Source organism: Pseudorasbora parva, chromosome 10 (genome assembly GCF_024679245.1).
Source record: "Pseudorasbora parva isolate DD20220531a chromosome 10, ASM2467924v1, whole genome shotgun sequence".
Lineage (NCBI taxonomy): Eukaryota > Metazoa > Chordata > Actinopteri > Cypriniformes > Gobionidae > Pseudorasbora > Pseudorasbora parva.
This window is the reverse complement of record NC_090181.1, coordinates 36,163,941-36,186,076: the sequence shown is the minus strand read 5'-3', so window position 1 is coordinate 36,186,076 and position 22,136 is coordinate 36,163,941. Positions and strand designations below refer to the sequence as shown.

General features: G+C 44.9%; 1 protein-coding gene across 3 annotated transcripts in view; it reads right to left on the bottom strand.

The window, feature by feature from the left end:
• The window catches only part of zmp:0000001267 (b(0,+)-type amino acid transporter 1), a 168,448-nt gene that overhangs the window by 104,463 nt on the left and 41,849 nt on the right, over positions 1 to 22,136 (bottom strand). For 2 of the 3 annotated variants that reach the window (XM_067456014.1, XM_067456012.1), the window contains exons 2-3: positions 18,697 to 18,830; positions 18,389 to 18,518 (exon numbers count right to left, since the gene is read on the bottom strand). In XM_067456014.1, coding sequence (XP_067312115.1) covers positions 18,389 to 18,518; positions 18,697 to 18,830 — 264 coding nt within the window. Of the gene's footprint in view, positions 1 to 18,388; positions 18,519 to 18,696; positions 18,831 to 19,021; positions 19,781 to 22,136 lie in introns of those variants that run through there. The other variant, XM_067456013.1, reaches the window with a different exon arrangement.

Genomic DNA, 22,136 nt, shown 5'->3' with positions numbered 1-22,136 from the left:
TCAGATAAATCCAAATTTGAAGTTATTTTTGGAAAACTGGGGCACCATGTCATCCGGACTCAAGAGGACAAGGACAACACAAGTTGTTATCAGCGCTCAGGTCAGAAGCCTGCATCCTTGATGGCATGGGGTTGCATGAGGGCGTGTGGCATGTGCAGCTTACACATCTGGAAAGGCATTATCAATGCTGAAAGGAATATCCAAGTTCTAGAACAACATATGCTCCCATTCAGACGTCATCCCTTTCAGGGAAGACCTTGCATTGTCCCAACATGACGATGCGAGATCCAACGTGATGATGCCAGATCACATACAGCATCAATTACAACATCATGGCTGCGTAGAAGAAGGAAACGGGTAACTGAAATGGGCAGCCTGCAGTCCAGATCTTTCATACATAGAAAACATTTGGCGCATCAAAAAGAGGAAGATGCGACAAAGACGACCTAAGACAGTTAAGCAACTAGAAGCCTGTATAGACAAGAATTGGATTCCTTAACATTCCTATTCCTAAACTTGAGCAACTTGTCTCTTTAGTCCTCAGACATTTCCAGACTGTTATAAAATGAAGAGGGGATGCCAAACAGTGGTAAACATGGCCTTGTTTACCACTGTTTGTGAAGTTTCAATTTTCAATAATGGTAAATATTGAAAATTGAAACTTCTACATCATTGCATTCAGTTTTTATTCACAATTCGTACAGTGTCCCAACTTTTTTGGAATCGGGTTTGTAATTAATAAATGCTTTGTTAATGGTAAGTCATGTTAATCAAGAGTCTACAAATGTTAGTAACACATCAGTAAATCATGAATAGAGTACACTTTACAATAAGGGTCAAAACATGTAAGTAATGATAATAAAGTGCGTATAAAAATGAACAACCTATCCGTTGATGTTCAGATGCTTTCAAATTTGTTCATCAACAGCCCAAAATCAATGGCTTTTTAAATAATGTTGTAATTTATATATGTGTGAGTTAAGATTAAATAATGCTCAACAAAAGTGTTGTTTATGGTTAGTTTATGTAAACTAATGTATTAACAAATTGTCCTGTTAATGTTAATAGATGCATTAATATATGTGTGTTAACATTAACAAAGATTAACTAATGCTTAACAGAGTTCATGGTTAGTTCACTAATGAATGTTAATGTTAACTAATGCATTATGCACTAATGCATAATGTTAACTAATCCATTAACTAATGTTAACTAATACAACCTTATTGTAAAGTGTTACCATTAGTTATTATACTTAAACAACAATTGGTGAAACTCACTCTGGGCCAGGTACCACTTGTTGAAGGGAAAGATGATGACATTGGCATATCATTAATCACAAACTGATACCAGTTCACTCCAGTGACAAAGTGTGAATGGCCACAGAATCAAGCTCAACAATCTGGTTTTGCCATGTGGTTTGAAGACAAGTTTACGGGTGGGATGTCACAGGTTTAACAGCTGTTCCAGTGCACTTACAGGGGTAGAAGGTTGGAAAAACACGAGTTACATGGGAAAAAACGTGTCCTGTTTTTTCATTCTCACTTTGCGTATCTTGTGTTACACTGCTATTCTGAACGCCTGTATACTGCTGTAACTGACCTTGGTTTTGTTCTTCTGCTCATTGTCCTGGATATCCATATTTGTGTTTTTAGACATCCATCTTTTGTATGTTTTGTCACATGCCTGCCCTGTCTTGTGTAGCACATGTGGGGCCTATACCACGAAGACGGTTTAGCTGGCTAGCCAGGTATGTTTAAGCACAGTTTGTTCCAATCCTGGGTTTTAGGTACCCTTAAAGTGATTTGGCTTTAAGCTGTGTTCATCGCTATAGTAATTGCGATCCACGGCTAACCTGCTCCAGAGCTAAGAGATAAGATAAGAGATCTCAAACTGAGATTGGACCAATAGAGCATTCTCTGCAGTCCGAGCGCGATGTACTGTAAGCTCAATCGCTCATGTCCGAGGTAATTCATTAACACCACTTACAGTACATGTGTTTTAATGAACTAAATACATTACAATCGGCTAAAACACTCTAAATAATGCTGGGTTGTTTTTTTAACCCAAAATGCTGGGTTAAGACTGTTGGGTAATTTTTTTTTGGTTTATTTGATCACATTTTAAACACCATTGGGTAGTTTCAAATTTCCAGTTGTTGGGTTAAACCTGCTGGGTCGCAATGCTTGGTTGATTCTACCCAGCGCTTGGTTGATTCACGTGCTTCCCTGCCTTGATGTTTAAATTCGCTCCCAAACTGTCATTTTGAAAGGACAATGCAAAAGGCAAAGCCATTGGTTGCAGATGTTTTAAGATAAGTTCATATAATGTTTTCATTAATAATAATTTAATTAGCATAATTATAGTTTTTTTCTTCTTCGCGGCAACAATTCTTAAGCTTACATGACGTTACGACAAAAGTTTTACCTCAGAATCCAATGCAATGTAATGTTACTGACATGATCCCCTTACGAAAATTAACCATGGTTTTATGTAGGGATGTCACAAGTACCGGAACTTCGGTACCAAGTGCATACTGAAATTTAAAAAATGTGACGATAGCCTATCTGTTTAGCATCAACACAAAAGTAGCCTATATTCGGTCCCGGAGGCTGCGTTCAGTCGCGTCACGTCAGTTATCTAAGCGCAGGGCTCCAAACTGTAGCCGAATATATACAAGTGTCTGTGAATATTAAATACTATTTAAATTTTACTCTTGCATGTTTGCATCTCTGTGTGAATGACGGGGGTGTAAGGCTGGAAAAACTAGCTGATGCTGAAATGTCTAATCGCTCTGAGAAAACAAAGGAAATTAGTATCTGAAGTCTGGGGTTAAACGGAATAATTATTCTTTAATATATACTTTCATTATTCAAATCAGTAAACTGATTGTTAGGCTGCATTAACTAGGTCAGCCGGAACCGGGAACACTTCCTATAACATCTGATGCACTCGTTACATCATAAAAAGAGTGGCATCCACACTAGTTTCTCTGTTTATCCGAGGTTTACTGCAGTCGGCCGGATCCAGGCCATGTCCGGATCGGATGGTGGACCTGCGTCTGGACATGACCAGCTCATCCTGGAGTGTCTGCTGAGTCCATGTCAATTGGTGTCTCCTCTGAATTTTCCTCACCGGGACGTCATCCTCAATAAACCCGTTTCCGGCGCAATAACTCCGATCTTTCAAGTATTCATATTCTTGTGCAATCAATGCGCCATCCTAAATGTTATCATAGCTATCAAAATCCAGTGTTCGGCACTTTGCGTACGTGAGTTTTTGTTGTAGATGTCTGTCTTTAAAAAAAAAAAAAAAAAAAAAAAAAATTATGTATTGTGCTAATTAATTGAGATTTCTTACAGCTCTTACAGGTTTTTGGCTGTGGCAAAGGGGGCGTGGTTCTGCGGGGTCTGCAGCCGGAGAGAGAGCTCAGAGCGGAGCGGCAGGTAAGTAGGTCAAGCACAGATGACGAACACCTGTTTCTGATTGCAGTAATTGGCAGGGAGAGAGCGCATTTAAGCCGCGACCGGGAATGAGCTGGGAGAGAGAGACAGACTGCTGACACACCCACCTGAGAGACTGACCCTGCGTCCCAATTCGCATACTATCCATCCTAAATAGTATTCGAAAATAGAATTAGTATGTCCCAAATCGTAGTATGTTGAAAAGAGTATTCCAAAGATTCCCGGATGGTTTACTATTTCCGGTCCGAATTCACAGTATGGATCGATGGGCACTCTAAAGGCTGATATTGCCCACAACCCATTGCGAGTTGGACGAGGATTCGATTAGAACTACAAACGCGGATAAAAAGCGTTAAAAAACTACAAACATGGCGGATGTGCGAGTTTGACGGTTAAGTAGAGAAGTTTAGATAAAGGGGTTTGAGTGACCAACTATCAATATTTAACCTGACAAAAATATATTTATTCAGTGTTGTCACATTATATTTCATCCGCAGCAGCATTGAGAACTTTTGAAATGACACGTTTGGCCATTAACTTTTAAATGCATCATTATATTTGAACTGTAAATACATGAGGAGAGTCTCTGCATTAAAGACCCACAAATGGCAGATCAACGAGCGGCTACATTTCTCTCCGATACGGTAGGAGATTAAACTGAATGTGAAGGATTTGAACTGTGACGAATCTGACGATGATTGACAGGGCAGATAAACGGTGACGGGATGCACGTAACTAAGCGACAGAGTCCGTTAAAGATGGCGAAGTAGTATGTCCCGAAGCTTGCATACTTTTCTGCTACACACTCAAAAGTATATACTTTTTCTTCACAAAAAGAGTACATACTTTTAGGACGTAGTATAAGTAGGCGAATTGGGACGCAGCATGAGTTTACCGGAAGCCGGAAAGGCCGCAACCCGGAAGTAAAACTGTTCCTGAGTGTTTATGAGAAAGATACACACTGGAGTGTGGACATTATATTTTGAGTAATAATTATAATAAAAGTTGTCAGCAGTCCTGCCGACCCCTGTCTTCTTCCTTCCAACACAACGAACTTTACTACACTGGTGCCAAAACCCGGGAAGGAAGAAGAGAGCCGCCGCCATGCAAACTCCGCCGAGGACGCCACTTGTGGACATTGCTCAATCGCTCGCGGGTCTTCACCAAGAACACCACCAGGACCTGCTGGCCGTGAGGGAGAAACAACAGAAAAGTTTCGAAGCTCTCCTCACGGCCCAGCATGAAGACCGCGAGCTGTTCCGGAGCTGGTTGGACCGGGAGGTTCGGGCCATTCCCCAGAGACAGACCATCGACTCGGCCGCCCCAATGACTTTAGCCAAGATGGGTCCGGAGGATGACCCTGAGGCATTCCTGGACCTCTTTGAGCGGGCGGCCGGGTATTGGGAATGGCCCAAAACAGACTGGCCAATGCGGCTGCTGCCTCTACTGTCCGGAGAGGCACAAGTAGCCGCCCACCAACTGCCAGTCCCGAATCTCCTGGTATACGACGACCTGAAGCGCGCGATCCTCCAGAGGGTCGGCCGGACTCCGGAACAACACCGGCAACGGTTCCGGACGCTAACCCTGGACGAGTTCGGTCGGCCCTTCGTCTTCGCGCACCAGCTCCGGGACTCCTGCCGCAAGTGGTTGATGGCGGCTGGGAGTGACGTCGAGGACATCATCGATCGTGTGGCACTGGAGCAGTTTGTGGCAAGGCTGCCGAGGAGGACTGCCCAATGGTTCCAGTGCCACCGCTCGGCGTCGCTAGACCAGGCCATCCAGCTGGCGGAGGACGAAATGGTGGCGTGCCGAGGGGTCGGCGAAACCCTACCATCAGCTTCTCTCTCTCTCTCTCTCTCTCTTCTTTTTCCCCCTCCTCTCTCTCTAAACCTGTCCCTCTACCCAGGTCACGCAGAACGCTGACGGCCCGGCCGGCTCCACGGTGGAGATCGGGAGCTCCAGTCGATCCAGCCGTCGGGTACCAGCCGTCAGCGAGAGGAAGGGGAGGAGCTCAGGATCCCGGTCTGCCGGCTTCCCGGCACCCGCTCTCTCCAAGCCAATTCATGACCCCACTGCCAGCCACTAGGGCCGCGGGGAAACCTGGGCCGGCGTGCTGGCGTTGCGGGGACCCCGGACAGTTTATTGATCAGTGTCCGGGGATGGAGGTGGGGACACTGGTCTGGATCCCCGACGCACCACACGCCGCCCCCGATCACGCTGGCCTGTACCAAATACCCGTGAGTATCAAGGGGGGTACTTATCAAGCTTTGGTGGATTCAGGTTGTAACCAGACCTCCATACACCAAAGCCTGATTCAATCCGGGGCATGGGATAAGCGCCGCATGGTTATGGTGAGGTGTGTGCACGGGGAGGTGAGAGAATACCCTTTAGTCCCGATGGATTTTCTATTCAGGGGTCAAAAACATAGAGTTGAGGTGGCCGTTAACCAGCACCTCCGGCATCCACTGATTTTGGGGACAAATTGGCCAGGTTTTAATAAATTATTGGGATGTTTGTGTGTGGATGCCTCTTGGGGAAAAAAAGAGAAAGGGAAGGTGGCGGTCGCGCAGGCGGGGGAGGTGGAACCGAGACCACTGGGCACTGATCCGGGGGAACCGAGCGCTCCGGAAACGCCAGTGTTTTCGGAACGCGATGACTTTCCCCTGGAACAGTCCCAGGATGAAACGCTCAAAAATGCGTTCAATCAGGTCTGTGCCATCGACGGCCATCCCCTCCGTCCTGATCAACCGCTCACCTTTCCTTATTTTACTCTGATAAAGGACAGGTTGTATCGGGTGACCCAAGATGCCCAGACAAAACAGACTACAACCCAGTTGTTAATTCCTAAAAGCCGTCGGGAAATGCTTTTCCAGGCGGCTCATCACAATCCGATGGCCGGGCATTTAGGGCAAACAGCGACACTAAACCGCCTCATGGCCCGATTCTTTTGGCCGGGCATTCACGAGAATGTCAGTTGGTAAACCCACCGGCCCAACCAAAAGCACCATTGTGCCCCCTCCCGTTGATGCAGGTCCCCTTCGAAAGAATTGGTATGGACCTCATCGGGCCATTAGAGCGGTCAGCCCGCGGACATCGCTTTGCATTAGTCCTAGTGGATTATGCAACACGATATCCCGAGGCAGTGCCACTGCGTAACATTTCGGCGAAAAGTGTTGCGAGTGCACTGTTCTCTCTAATCTCCCGGGTGGGAATCCCAAAAGAGATTCTCACCAATCAAGGCACGGCGTTCATGTCACGGACAATCCGCGAACTTTACGAATTATTGGGCATTAAATCTATTCGGACCAGCGTCTATCACCCACAAACAGACGGGCTGGTAGAAAGGTTTAATCGCACGTTGAAAACAATGATTCGTAAGTTTGTTCACGAAGACGCCAAAAATTGGGACAAATGGCTAGAACCTCTCTTGTTCGCTGTCCGCGAGGTCCCCCAAGCCTCCACGGGGTTTTCCCCCTTCGAGCTTCTCTATGGCCGCCAACCCCGAGGGGTTTTGGATGTCATTAGGGAAGCTTGGGAGGACGGACCATCCGCTAGTAAAAACGAAATTCAGTTTGTGTTAGACCTGAGAACAAAACTCCACACGCTGGGGCGGCTTTCAATGGAGAATTTGTTACAGGCTCAAGACAAACAAAGACAGCTGTACAACAAAGGGGCTAGATTACGACAATTTTCACCGGGAGAGAAAGTACTTCTATTACTCCCCACCTCGAGTTCCAAATTACTCGCCAAGTGGCAAGGACCGTTTGAGGTCACACGACGAGTAGGGGATCTGAACTATGAGGTAATTCGATCTGACAGGGACGGGGCACGTCAGATATACCACCTCAATTTATTAAAAAAATGGGTTGAGGCAGAGGCTGTGATGCTGGCGACGGTAGTGAGTGGAGAGGATGATCTCGGACCAGAGGCGGTTCAAAAGTCACAATCTCCTGCTCTGGTCCCGGGGGGAGATCACCTCTCGCCCTCCCAGCTCATAGACCTCAAACGGTTACAGGCGGATTTCGCCGACGTGTTCTCGCCCCTACCGGGTCGGACAGACCTCATACAACACCACGTTGAGACCGAGCCGGGCGTGGTTGTACGCAGCCGACCATATAGATTGCCTGAACACAAGAAAAAAGTGGTTCAGGCAGAATTAGAGGCAATGTTAGAGATGGGGGTTATAGAAGAATCCAACAGTGACTGGGCGAGCCCGATCGTTTTGGTTCCAAAACCTGACGGCTCGGTCCGTTTCTGCGTGGATTACAGAAAAGTCAACGCGGTGTCGAAATTTGATGCATATCCCATGCCACGGATTGACGAATTGCTTGATCGGCTAGGTACTGCTCGTTTTTATTCGACACTGGACTTGACAAAGGGTTACTGGCAGATCCCCTTGTCTCCAGTAACCAAAGAAAAAAACGCTTTTACCACGCCGTTTGGATTACACCAATTCGTTACGCTTCCTTTCGGGCTGTTCGGGGCACCCGCGACTTTTCAGCGTCTGATGGACCGAATTCTTCGGCCGCATGCTGCATATGCCACTGCCTATCTGGATGATATCATCATTTATAGTGGTGACTGGCAGCGTCATATGCAGCATTTGCGAGCAGTCCTCAGGTCGCTGAGAAGGGCGGGGCTCACGGCCAACCCGAAGAAGTGTGCAATTGGGCGGGTGGAAGTAAGATATCTGGGCTTCCACTTGGGTCATGGGCAGGTGCGTCCCCAAATTAATAAGACCGCAGCGGTTGCGGCCTGCCCAAGACCCAAGACCAAAAAGGAGGTTAGACAGTTCCTGGGGCTGGCGGGATATTATAGGAGGTTTGTACCTAATTATTCGGACCTCGCCAGCCCGCTGACTGATCTAACTAAAAAGGAAGAACCAGATACAGTTCGGTGGACGGAGCAGTGCCAGCAGGCTTTCACTCAGTTAAAGGCGGCTCTGTGTGGTGGGCCGCTCCTACAAGCTCCTAACTTTTCTCTCCCTTTTTCTCTGCAGACGGACGCCTCGGACAGGGGGCTGGGCGCGGTCCTGTCCCAGGAGGTGGAGGGGAGTGTTTGGCCATCAGGTGGGCCGTCCTCACCCTTCGCTATTACCTCCTGGGGCGGGAGTTCACCCTCTGTTCGGATCACGCGCCCTTGCAGTGGCTCCACCGCATGAAGGATACCAATGCCCGGATCACCCGTTGGTATCTAGCGTTACAGCCTTTTAAGTTCAAGGTGATCCACAGGCCGGGTGTTCAGATGGCTGCGGCTGACTTCCTCTCCCGTAGGCGGGGAGGGGGGTGGGGGTATGTGGCAAAGGGGGCGTGGTTCTGCGGGGTCTGCAGCGGGAGAGAGAGCTCAGAGCGGAGCGGCAGGTAAGTAGGTCAAGCACAGATGACGAACACCTGTTTCTGATTGCAGTAATTGGCAGGGAGAGAGCGCATTTAAGCCGCGACCGGGAATGAGCTGGGAGAGAGAGAGAGACTCCTGACACACCCACCTGAGAGACTGAGTTTACCGGAAGCCGGAAAGGCCGCAACCCGGAAGTAAAACTGTTCCTGAGTGTTTATGAGAAAGATACACACTGGAGTGTGGACATGTGTGGATGATGAAACGGCCTACAGAGAGGAGGTAAGCACCTTGACTAAATGGTGTCAGGAGAACCACCTCTCACTCAACACCGACAAGACCAAGGAGCTGGTGGTGGATTTCAGGAGACAGAGCCGAAAACACAGACCCATCACCATCGACAAGACACCTGTGGAGCGGGTAAGCAGCTTTAAGTTCCTCGGCGTTAACATCAGCGAGGATCTCACCTGGACTGCACACACTGAAGCAGTGCTCAAGAAGGCACATCAACGCCTCTTCTTCCTGAGACGGCTGAGGAAGTTTGGAATGAGCCCCAGCATCCTCAGATCGTTTTACACTTGCACTATAGAGAGCATCCTGACGGGCTGCATCACTGCCTGGTTCGGAAACAGCACCGCTGGCAACCGTAAAGCTCTGAAGAGGGTCGTGCGAACTGCCAGCCACATTGTTGGAGGTGAGCTTCCCTCCCTCCAGGACATCTACACCAGGCGGTGTGTAAGGAAAGCCCGGAGGATCATCAGTGACTCCAGCCACCCGTCCCATAGACTGCTCTCTCTGCTGCCCTCAGGTAGACGTCTTCGCAGCATCCGATCCCGCACTAGCAGGCTTAGGGACAGCTTTTTCCCACAGGCTATTAGATTACTTAACATTCAAAAATAATACACTCACCATACTCCCACAATAAGGCATACCACACACCGCACTTAACTTTAAGAGTCAACACTGCACTATATACACACACACTGCATTTAACATCTACCTGTTACATCAGGCACATCCATCACATTTCTTCCAGTTCATGTACAATCTGTGGCACTTCAGCATTTTTATTTTTATGTGTATATATATCAATAATGTAGTTTGTATATTCTGTGTAATTGCGTAAACAATGTATAGTGTAATGTGATGTTAACTGTGTGTATGTATATTGTGAGTATAATGTGTAGTGTAGCACTAACTGTAAGCATGCCAATGGTACACTGTGTGTACTGACTATGTATGTGCACATTGCACATTTTACCTGTTGAAGTTTGTATGGTTATATGTTAACTGTTTCTGCAAATTTCTGGAGCATGCTCCCAAGAATTTCACTTACCGAGGCACATGTGCTGTGGTAATGTGACAATAAAAAACTTGAACTTGAACTTGAACTTGACATTATATTTTGAGTAATAATTATAATAAAAGTTGTCAGCAGTCCTGCCGACCCATGTCTTCTTCCTTCCAACACAACGAACTTTACTACATTGGCCTTGTCTGTTCCGTTGCTTCTATTACTCTCCCCTTTTTTTGTAAGTCGCTTTGGATAAAAGCATCTGCTAAATGATTAAATGTAAATGTAAATGTAAATGAACCTGTCTCTTGCTTGATAACCAAAATTTTGAATATTCCTATCTAATATGATTTATGACTTGTAGGGTTGCCAGAATAATAATTATACACTGTTTAATAATACGCCAGAGGAGAACTGGCACCCGACTGAGTCTGGTTTCTCCCAAGGTTTATTTTTCTCCATCATTCCCTGATAGTGTTTTGGTTTCTTGTCACTGCCGCCTTTAGCTTGGCTTGCTCATTTGGGGACACTAACATTATGATCCAAGTTATTCAACTAAATTTACAAATTAAATGTATTAATTAGGTCATATTTAATTCTATAAACTATCCAATTTAAACTAGCCAAATAAAATGTTGTTGCAATATTGTCCTTTTTAGCACTGTGAAGCTGCTTTGAAACAATTGTCATTGTAAAAGCGCTATATAAATAAAGTTGATTGAGTGATTGATTGATTGATTATTTGTCCATACCTATGTTGATTGGAGTATTAAAACTTAATTTAAACTTAATTTAAGATACATTTACAACTGATAAAAAGGTCCGATTAAATTGTGATTAATCGTGAGCAATGTTGTGCAAGTTACTTCCAAACTGTAATATATTACAGATTGCTTATTACTGCTATTTAAAAGTAATTCTTTACATTACAATATTACTGTCTCAGAATTGTAATGTGTTACATTACTCCTGTATTACTTTTGAGTTAAGCGCCCAATGGCAGTGCCAATGCCATGGGCATGCGAGATTTGCATGCGTAACTCCGCCTACCCACATGGGTATATAAGGAAGTAACTGGCATGATCGCATTATGTTTCTGCTTCGGAGCCAAGAGCATATCTTCACTCCTGGAAGCCTGAATGCTGAAGTTCTCTCTTCAGTCTTCGAGACGAGCGATTCTCCATGGTGTTAGTGTAACGGTGCGTTCCAGCGATCTCACATTGCCTGCCGATCTGTGCAGTGATCTGCAACAGCTGTGCGCTTCGGCACTCTGCAGAGCTTTCACAAAAAGAGCTTGCGTGTGGCACGTCTTTTTCAAGACGGTTTGCCCGTGCACTTCCGGGTGCGATCGATATCTGTTGCTGTCTTTGGGGCCCATTTCACTGCCCGACGTATTTGGGCTTCAGCACGTTCGGACAGTGTTTGTGGATGTGCTGTGTTCCCTCTGCGGGAACATGACCATCGCGATACTGTGGTCGAGACTCAATGATCTCTACAAAGAGACAGAGTCCCCTCTGCCACACCCCGATCTACCATCTCCGAGAGAGGTGGTACTTTGGCTGGTGGCCCTGAGTGACCTGAGGGCAGTGCTGTGGTATTAAGAACCCCGGCGATCATTCCTCAGGCCACTCCCGCCCTCTCGCATATCGCTTCCAGCGAGTGTTGGACTGAAGTGGCGGGACCGTCTGCTGACACCCCTTTCGTTTCCTATCTTCACACTCCAGATAGCAGCGAGAGGTTGATTGCCGCATCTCAAGGTGGGTTAGAGTCCTTTGGGGATGACGATTCGGCTATGCTCCGCCTCCAGGTGTGTTAGCACTGTAGGATCTGACCTAGAGTTCACAGCCATGTTATCCTGGGCAGCCTCGGGCTGGTGTGGAACTCCACCCTGTCACGGGTGCTCGCGGTGTAGCGATTGGTTTTTGGGGGCGGCACGTGACAGCTGCGGGCACCGTCCCCAATGCCATTTCGCTCCTGAGATGCATGAGGAGCACACGGGGTCTGGGAGATCCCGTGTCTTCCCGTGACCATTCGGAGGCCTCCTCCGCCTTCTCTGCCCTCAAGGGGTCATGGCTTAAGGGTACACTGGGGTCCCCCCCCCTGAGTCAGACGCTCTGTTGCACACTACGGTGTCCAAGGAGTGCTTTGACCTGAGGCTATCCTAAGCACCCTCCCAAGCCTGTTGGCTTGTCTAAGCTGCCGCCCCGATGCGTATGCACGAGGACAGAGCCCATCCAGGGCTTACGAGCTGCGTGTCACCATTGATCCCGCCCCTCGGGTGGCGTAGGTGACCACATGCGCCCTGGGTCAGGAGATGTCCACAGCTGTGGTCCGGGAGAGACAATTGGTCTTACCTGGTCAATGTGGGAAGATAAAATAGAGCACGCCATTTTCAACTTGCCCATATCAGTTCGGCTGGCCTTTTCAGCAGCACAGTCGAGGACTGCGCCCAACAGTTCTTGGCCATCCCCAGAGGCAGACTGAGGCCATCAAACACGTACTGCCCCAGCGGCCCACTGCTGCACCCAAAGCGCCGCCGGCACAGTTGCCTCAGCCTCCTCGCCGCTGAGGGCGACCTCTTGTGGCCCCCCTGCTCCCGCGTGGCTGCAACAGCAGCCTTCACCCGTGCCGTGCTGCGGAGCGCGGCGCAGGAAGCCGCCCCAGTCCGCGCCAGCCCCGCAGCCCGCTAAACGCCAGGCTAAGTGGTGCTCCTGATGCGGACAGCTCAGGGATAGGCAGTTCTTTTCAGGGGACGGTGGCAGGACCCCTTCTTCCCGTGGTGGAGGGCCGGGGGAGAATCTTTTGTTCAGCTGCTAGCCCACGGGTCAGCAGCACCCTAATATAAAGAAAGAACTGATAAACCCATCCCTGAGCACCCATAGACCGGTGACGGCAGTGTGCGCCGCCCCCAGGCCATGCCACTCACGTCCCTCTCAGGCATAACCGGTGAGTTACGACCAATCCTGGACCTTCGTGTCGTGAACCCATCCCTTCACAGGCTTCCGTTCAGGATGTTGACTGCGAAACGTCTTTTCGAATGCGTTCGTCCATGCGATTGGTTTGCAGCGATCGACCTGAAGGACGCATACTTACATGTGTCCATCCTTCCTCGACACAGACCGTTATACTGGGCTACTCTCAAGAGCAGGTGTGTGAACACAGAGACCTGGTTCTCCACCAATTAGCCCGTCTGGGCCTTCGGGTCAACTGGGAGAAGAGCAAACTCTGCCCAGTGCAGAGGATCTCTTTTCTCGGTATGGAGATCGACTCAGTCGCAGGTGCGTGTGCAGCTTACCGGCGAGCGTGCACTGTCACTGCTGACTTGCCTCCATCAAATCGAGAGCAAGTGTGCAGTTCCACTGAAATATCTGGCATCTGCAGCCACAGTGACACTGCTCAGATTGCTTCATATGAGACCGCTTTAACACTGGCTTAGCGATCGAGTCCCGAGATGGGCATGGCAGTCTGGCACGCTCCGGGTCCCAGTGAGTCGGGCCTGCAGACAGACACTCACCCAGTGGTCGAATCTCAGCTTTCTACGGGCCGGTATACCCTTAGAACGAGTTTCCAGGCATGTTGTTGTGTCAACAGATGCTTCCACTATGGGTTGGGGTGCCATGTGCCATGTGCCATTGTAGCGTACCACAACCACCAGGGCGGTCTAGGGTAGGTCATTTTGGTCGCCCCATATTGGCATGGCCGGACCTGGTTCTCAGAACTGCTACTCCTTGCGACAGCCCCTCCCTGGCCGATTCCTCTGAGACAGGATCTCCTCTCTCAGGGAAGGGGCACCCGCATCCCGATCTTTGGAACCTCCATGTGTGGCTCCTGGATGGGACGCGGACCTCCGGTGGTGGCTACCATCACTTCCGCTAGAGCTGAGTCCACGAGACAGGCCTATGCATTGAAGTGGAACCTCTTCGTCAGCTGGTGTTCTTCTCGCCAAGAAGACCCCTGGAAATGCCTGATTGGGTCGGTGCTGTCATTTCTCCAAGAAGGGTTGGATCGAAAGCTGTCTCCTTCCACCCTTAAGGTTTACGTAGCCGCTATCGCTGCCTATCATGACATCTCTGATGGTAAGCCAGTAAGTAAGCACGACCTGATCATCAGATTCCTGAGGGGTGCGAGGAACTACATCCTCCTCTCGCTCCTCTTGTACCCTCTTGGAACCTCTCAGTAGTTTTAGATGCACTGCAGAGAGCCCCATTTGAGCCTTTGCAGTCAGTAGATGTTAAGTTCTTGTCTATGAAGACAGCGCTCCTGACCGCATTGGCCTCCATCAAGAGGGTAGGGGACCTGCAGGCATTTTCGGTTGACGAAGCGTGCCTGGAATTCGGGCTGGGTGACTCTCACGTGATCCTGAGACCTCGGCCTGGATATGTGCCCAAGGTTCCTACCACTCCGTTCAGAGATCAGGTGGTGAACCTGCAAGCGCTGCCTTTGGAGGAGGCAGACCCAGCCTTGGCACTGCTCTGTCCAGTACGCGCTCTCCATGCTTACGTAGACAGGACGCAGTGTTTCAGGACCACAGACCACCTCTTTGTCTGTAATGGAGGGAAGCTAAAAGGGAAGGCTCTCTCAAAGCAAAGGTTGTCCCACTGGATAGTGGACACCATTGTTTTGGCATACCAGCAGCAGGGGCGACCATGCCACCTTCAGGTTAGGGCACACTCTAAATCCACCTGCGGCTGGTACCCCAGTGATCTTACATATGCAGCCCTTAACGGGTCATATGTGTATTCCTAAGTCCTCCCTATGGATAGGCCTTTTGCCGCATATTTCCAACTGTAATATGCCTCTCTGTGTACCTTGGTAACTCCTGTGATAAGTGGGATGCTTTCTGCTGTAGTAGTCTTACGCCAGGGCACTCATGCTTACACAGGGTGTAAGCCAAGTGGCGTGCTTACATTGGGACCCCCATTCGTCAGTCACTGACGTTACTCAGAGTGACTGAACGTTCCCTTTCATTACCACGTAACGTCCATCTGCCACATCCGCTGTACCACTGGAAAGGCTGAGAGTTCAGTCTTAGCTCCTCAGCAGGTGACATAATGCAATCATGTCAGCTACTTCCTTATATACCCATGTGGGAAGGCGGAGTTACGCATGCATATCTCGCATGCCCATGGCATTGGCACTGCCATTGGGCGCTTTCTAAGATCTCAAAGTTGATTGGCTTCTAGGCGAAACCCCCATTCATTAGTCACTGACGTTACGTCTCCGTTCCCTCCTCAGGGAACGAGGGTTACATATGTAACCCAGACGTTCTTGTCCTTATCTCTGATAAACTAAGCAATGCGCATCCATCTCGGGAATGTACAGTAGGGATGTGACGGTGTAAATATTTTCCACCAGTTAATCAAAGTGTGATGTGACAACACCGGTAATAACGGTATCTGGGCTTTTAAATCACTAGTCATTCTAACCAAAAGGAACATGCACACCGCCGCTTTAATAACGGGAGTGGATGCAAAGCGAGTGCTTTCAATGAATTCCTATGAAAGTTATGCTTCCATATGAACTGAAAATGCGCCAGTGCGCGCACACCGTGAATGACAGTTCGTCAGTAAATGTGCGCTCTGTGCAGCCAAGTAGATTTTAGCTTCGTGTGACATGATGAGCTTGAAGCCCATTTGCCTGCGTTGGAGTAAATGGCATGACGTCATTAAGTTGCGCCCGTATTTAGGTTAGAGCGCACCTGTGGGGTTCTCGTCTGTTGTTAGCGTGCCTTTGTCTGGTGCTGCGTGGTGTGGTGGGGTGCTGCGACCATTTTGAGGTAAGTAGACCATGGTAAACAGAGATATCCAGCGTGTAGTAGTAGCAGCTGAATTGCTTATTGCTTTTATTTAGTGAGCAACGGTTTGATGTGGTAATTTAGCGTCCATCACAGACGTGGTTTTAGGACCTTCCCGTTTGTATCTGCCGGCTGCTGTGCGGGCGTTTGTGCCCTTCAAGTGCGGTTATAACAGGTTTTAATGGCTTGTCTTCGACATTTAGAGTATAACAACTGGTCGGGTAGTAACATTCTTGTATTATTTTGTAGTTGTGATGTATGAATAACTACTGTGAACAATTAAAGGGACCTCATCTTTCTGTGTACCGGATTCCGCAGCTTAGTGACGGTAGGTTCACGTTTACATTTTTCCCTGTTCAAAGGAATAACATGAATTGTCTTTTTAATCAATTGTGTGAATTTCAGGAGGATCGCAGTCAGTGCAGTGACGTCACCGCTGTTTTGTCATAGTTGTGTTGATACATGCTGCTCGAGTTGTATTTTCATCCTTATATCTTTTTTGTGGCTTGAGTGTTTTTGATTAAGATATTTGTTTGTGTTCATTATCCTTAATTATTCATTATTTCATTCTTTATAATTTTGTTTTGGATCACTTGTTTGAATCCTAACCTAATTATTGATTTGTGAACTCTGTATAATACACCTGTCTTTTTGTCCTTTTTCTGAGTTTTGATTTATTTTGTGTATTGTTTAATTGAAACTTTGTTTTGTATGCCCATATACAACTTCCTTTTTTGGTTTAATTGAAATTTGGTTGTTTATTATTTTTGTTTTGTGAGAAACCTCGGCCAGTAAGGTCTCCCTTACTAAGGGCTGGCGGTGGATGAACAATTGACCCTCACTTGCCTGTTCATGCAATTGCTTGCATTCTGTCATCACCCAAGTGTTGTTTATATATTTTAGTTTGGCTCAGCAGAGCGCGCCTCAGTTGTGCTATTCTTTGAAACGACAAAGCTTTTAAACCTTCTTTAGACACTTTTCCAGTGGCCAGCGCGAGCACAGAGGCTGAAATCATGCCTGCGGCACTTCTGTAAAATCCTCACTAAACACTGGACTATGTCACACAATATCCAAATGTACACCAGCAAGAGGGAGATGAATAAACTATACAAAAATATATCAGAAGCTGTCATTTAGTATTTAATGTCTAACCTGGACACCACACGCGGCTATTGAATGACCATGAACAGGTAATAACTTGCATTTTTCATTCGTTAATGTATCGCATTCCTCCCCTTTCTTTTTCCTTTTTTTTGCCACACCTGCCACATCAATCTCCCCCCACCCAGCAAGTGCTTTAGTGCGTCAGATATAAAACAATGAGTTTAAAGTTGGGAATTTGTTGTGTCACATCACCTCTCATGCATCTAATGTGGACAGGATTGCTTTCGTTTTTTAGGGTGCTTGGTCGCTTACGCCAGACAGTGAAAGTTGCCTGATTATTTATGACGGATTGCCGAATTCACAGTGTCAAAAAGACCTAAGCCGTCTCATGCAGGGAAGATAATGAATAAGGGGATAAAGACAGAGGTAAAGTTATGAATGAACGTTTTATCTAATTATAATATGAATGTTCGCTAATTCATTCCAGTTATTTTACCTTAAACTTTAGGCAAGCAGCTGTTCTGGGTAAAAAAATAAATTTATAAACACATTTAAAACACAAATTAATAATGATATTTATATACAGGTTTATCTAAAATAGCATTTTTTTGTAAAATACACATTAAATATAAACATTTCTCAGTTTAATTCATGGTGAAAACATGAATGTGCAGAGTTTAGTGGAAGATTGCTGCCATCTACTGAAAAACAAACACTAGCAATTTCTCAATTAACAAGTTTGTGCACGAATGTTATGCAATTACTCTTGCTACTTGTGTTTAGGCTGTAATGTTGTGTATGTATAGTTTAACTATCATCAGTCTTTAAAAATATATAAATACATACATTATAATATACTGGATTTAGGGTACATTTTTTAAAACAAAACCAACATATAAAACAACAACAGGCATTAAAATATTAAAACAGTGCCAGTGTTTCCACAATTTAGACTGATAACATGTAATGTTGGTGCTGAACCTTGATACAAGGGGCACCAGGTAAAATCTTGCCTAGGGCAACAAATTGGTCAGGGAAAAAGTTCAGCAAATGTCATTTGAGGTCAAAAAGACCCTGAATATTGTAAAATATACATGTTGTAATATATATATGTTGAGGGCCAAAAGCAGAAGAGTACCAAATTAAAAAGATGTGTATTCTTTTAAATGTGTATTAACAGTGTCCAAAGATCTGACAATTATTAATGAATTATGTATTTGATTTGAAAAGGCAATTAATCAATAATCCAAGCTTTTTTGTCTTACTTTTCCTGAAACCACCCTAATATTTTAGGTTATTGTAATATAAGAGAGTGTGAATTACAAATTCTGTATACACTCAAACAACTGATTTGACTCCCATACTGTTTTCAGTTATTTCCAAAACAATTTTTCTTACCATGTGTCCCTCTCTTGCTGCTACGTAACACACCCGTCCTCCACTGAAAAAAGATCCATTTAGAGAACCAAAGGCTGAGAGTGCTGCAGCAACGGACATCACCCAGCCCCACCCTCCTAATACTTTATTCCTTTCACAAGAAACAAACAAGTTTTTACACATCATATAACAAAAATCCTTGTGTCAACAAGAATATCAAGATCATATATAATACAATTTCACATTTTATGGGTTTAAGTACATCAAACTAAATCACATAATTATATCTTAACAGTGTTATATATTTATTATAGCACTCAGAACCTTACCCCCAAGTGACAGCTACTGCACTGGATGATACCATCTCTGTGGGTGTCATAACAACCAAATAACTGACATTGACTAGTAGGTACAGAACCGTTACCATGGGAATAGCAACCATTAGTGCCCTTGGCAGGTTCACCTGAAAGACAAAATCAGTTCATAAATGAGATTAATATATTAAAAAAGCATACGATGTTGTAGTTTTATGTGACATCCGCATTTATCACCATAATAATAAAATTATCTTGCTTGAATGTGTTACTTTACTTCATCTGGTATATCTATAATGTCAAAATCATTACACTGCAGAAGACATGAACTTAATCTCACCTCTGGTCTTTTCACCTCCTCAATGACATTGTTTAAGTTGTACCACCCAGAATATGACCACAGGCACTGATATAGTGCCAATCCAATGGTATTAATGCCAAGCTTTGTGTCTGCAAAGGCACTTTCTAGGTTGCAGAGGCTTCCATAGTTTCCCTGTACAAGTGCTGATATTCCTCCAATAACTATTATCATTAGACCTAAAAATTTGGCTACCATAAACACTACCTGAGTAGCCATAGTAAAACGTACATTTAGCATGTTGATAATTGCAACCACCAAGACACATGCTGCGGCAATAAACTTGACCACTAGTATAGGTGGTGTACAGCCTGGGTAAAATGGTGCCACAGCATACTTAGCAAAGCTCAGAGAACCAGCTATAATTCCAAATGGTTTAATCACAAACATGGTTGTAAAGGCTACAAAAAATGCAGGACAAGGTCCATACATTTGCAGGATATAGATATAGTTGCCCCCTGATTCTCTGATAATGGTGCCCATCTCAGCATACGAGAAAGCAGTACACATACATACTATACCACACACTGCCCAGACAACCAAGCTTGCCCCTGAACTCCCAACATACATCAGAACAAACTGTGGAGACATAAAAATTCCTGAACCTATCATGATGCCTGCAACCAAGGATACAGCACTGGTGAGCCCCAACTCCCGTCTCAGAGTCAGCTTTTCATTTTCAACATTTTTCATTTTGCTGAAATGTAAAAAGAAGGCTGTTGTGCCTCAGATCTTTGATTCTGAAGAGAATGAATGAAGAACAAAAAATGCTTCAACAAGATCTTGTTCAGTCTTTAACTTCTTCAAAGTTCTTGTTCAATATTAACTACACTGACAACTGAGGGCACACAGTTTATGGAATTGTACCAACAGGATGTACACTTTGTACACTTAGACACTTCAGACTACAAAACAAGACACCACATGTAACATATTTCTGTTGTAGGACAGTTTGTTCAACTGCTATGAAATAAATCATCAAGCAACAGATCTGTCTAATCATTTCTGCAAGATTGCATCACTGAAATAGGTGTTTCAGAAGTGATCTGAATAAGTATATAAATGCTACATAGAGCTATTTCATCAGTATTTATTTATTAATTATTATTAATTTACAATTTGCCATATTTGTCTGAAATAGGAAAATGTGTTCAAGAATGGCATTTTTTTATTTAAATCATTTAAAAAGTATATTTTGGCAACAGTTGAATAATATTCTGTGCATAACAAATGCATGGTTCATTCTATAAATGGGATTTCATATTATCAAAAAAGTACTTTTGCTTTCTCAAAAAAAAAGCACTCAAAAAATGCTTTCTCTATAAAATTACTATAGGTCTCTGTATAAATATTTATAATTATTTTGATATATTTAATCAGTGTAACATATCTATTAATTGTCAATTGTGATATCACAAGCAGAAGATTTTTTTCCTGACAAACTTGATTTTTAAGAATCATTTTGTAAAATGTGACATTCTCAACACAATTACTAAGGACATGATTCTTAAATATAAATCTGCCTATGATATAATATTAAAGATATATTCTGCTTTTTTATTACAATGACACCCAATTTATTTACATGTAAAGATCACTATGTCATCTTGCAAAAGAACAACTTGTAAAATACCTTTGGTTATAAATTCCTGTGGTTCCCAGTCCTTGCCCTGAGTACTCCAACACTGTTTGTTTTTGATGATTCTCTTATCTAACACACATATTTGAGATATTGGACTCCTACAAACAAGCTATTTATTTAAATAATATAGAAACATGTTTCCATCACTGAATAAAAAATAACAAATGTATTTTGTGTGTTATAGTCAGAATTGCAAAATATAAACTTGCAATTCTGAGTAAATAAGTCAATCTTTTCTTTCTCAGATTTGGACTTTATAACACAATACACACACATGCATGCACGCACCCCCCCACACACACACACACACTGAGTTACCATATTTTATGAGGACATTCCATAGATACCAGCAAACTGTATATTTTATCCCCTCTAAACCTACCAATTACAGAAAAATGAAGCTAGTGAAAGTTCTGCCAGGAAGACTCGATTGTTACGTCACTAATTATCTTCTCATCTATCCAATCATACTCTTTACCGTAGCATATAAAGGTTGTACTTACTCATGTCTGAGTTTGCAGATACTGCCACTTCAGCACCACCATCCTCCCCACCACCACGATGGGACCTTTCCTCCATCCCCCCCTACTCAACCAGCCGGGCTTTCATTTCATCCTCAACCCCACCAGATGGGATCTCCCCTCTATCCTGAAGACTTCAGGATGTCTTTCCCTCCATCTACCCCACCACCACCAGATGGCCCCCTTCCTTACTTTGCAGGGGTGAGCTGCGCCCCTACTCTCGTATTCAAGCAGGATACGCAGATTCCGTACCCTCTGAATGCGAATTACGAAGGGGGCCTACACCAAAGAACTTGGTTGCTTGCTGAGCTCCTAAATAAATGTTATTGTTACAGCATTAATTCTCCTGAGTCTTTCTGGCAGAACTTTCTGTATTTTTACATTTTCAATTATTCAACTATTTAGTGTGAGTTATAAGCTGATCATTTATGGGAACCAAAAAATGTGCCCATAAGGACAAGGATTTTGGATATGGCCATCCTTGTGGGGACATTTTGTCCTTATAACATAGGGTTTACTAGGACACACACATATACGCACTTTTTTAAAAACGTTTTAATTGAAACTTATTTCCTCATGGAGATACATGTCCCCATAAGGACAAGGATTTCATCTTAGAATTTTTTTTTGGCAGGGTGATGTACACTTATAACAATAAAGGTTCATTATTGATATTGATGGTTTCATGATGAACCTGTCAAATCCATAGAAAGTTTTGTGCGCAAAGCAAACCAACTCCACAAATGATAGGCAGGCAAGGGTTTGTATACCAAAAAAGTCCCAGAATAATCTAATTGAGTGAATAGGCCAGGGTAAACAGATGTGAGTAATACAAATATAATTTATAATTTTTATAGTATAAACAACAAAACGCACAATATAATGATTTTACTATGATAAAAGTTGTTATTTTATAAGAGAAGGCAGGAGTAGG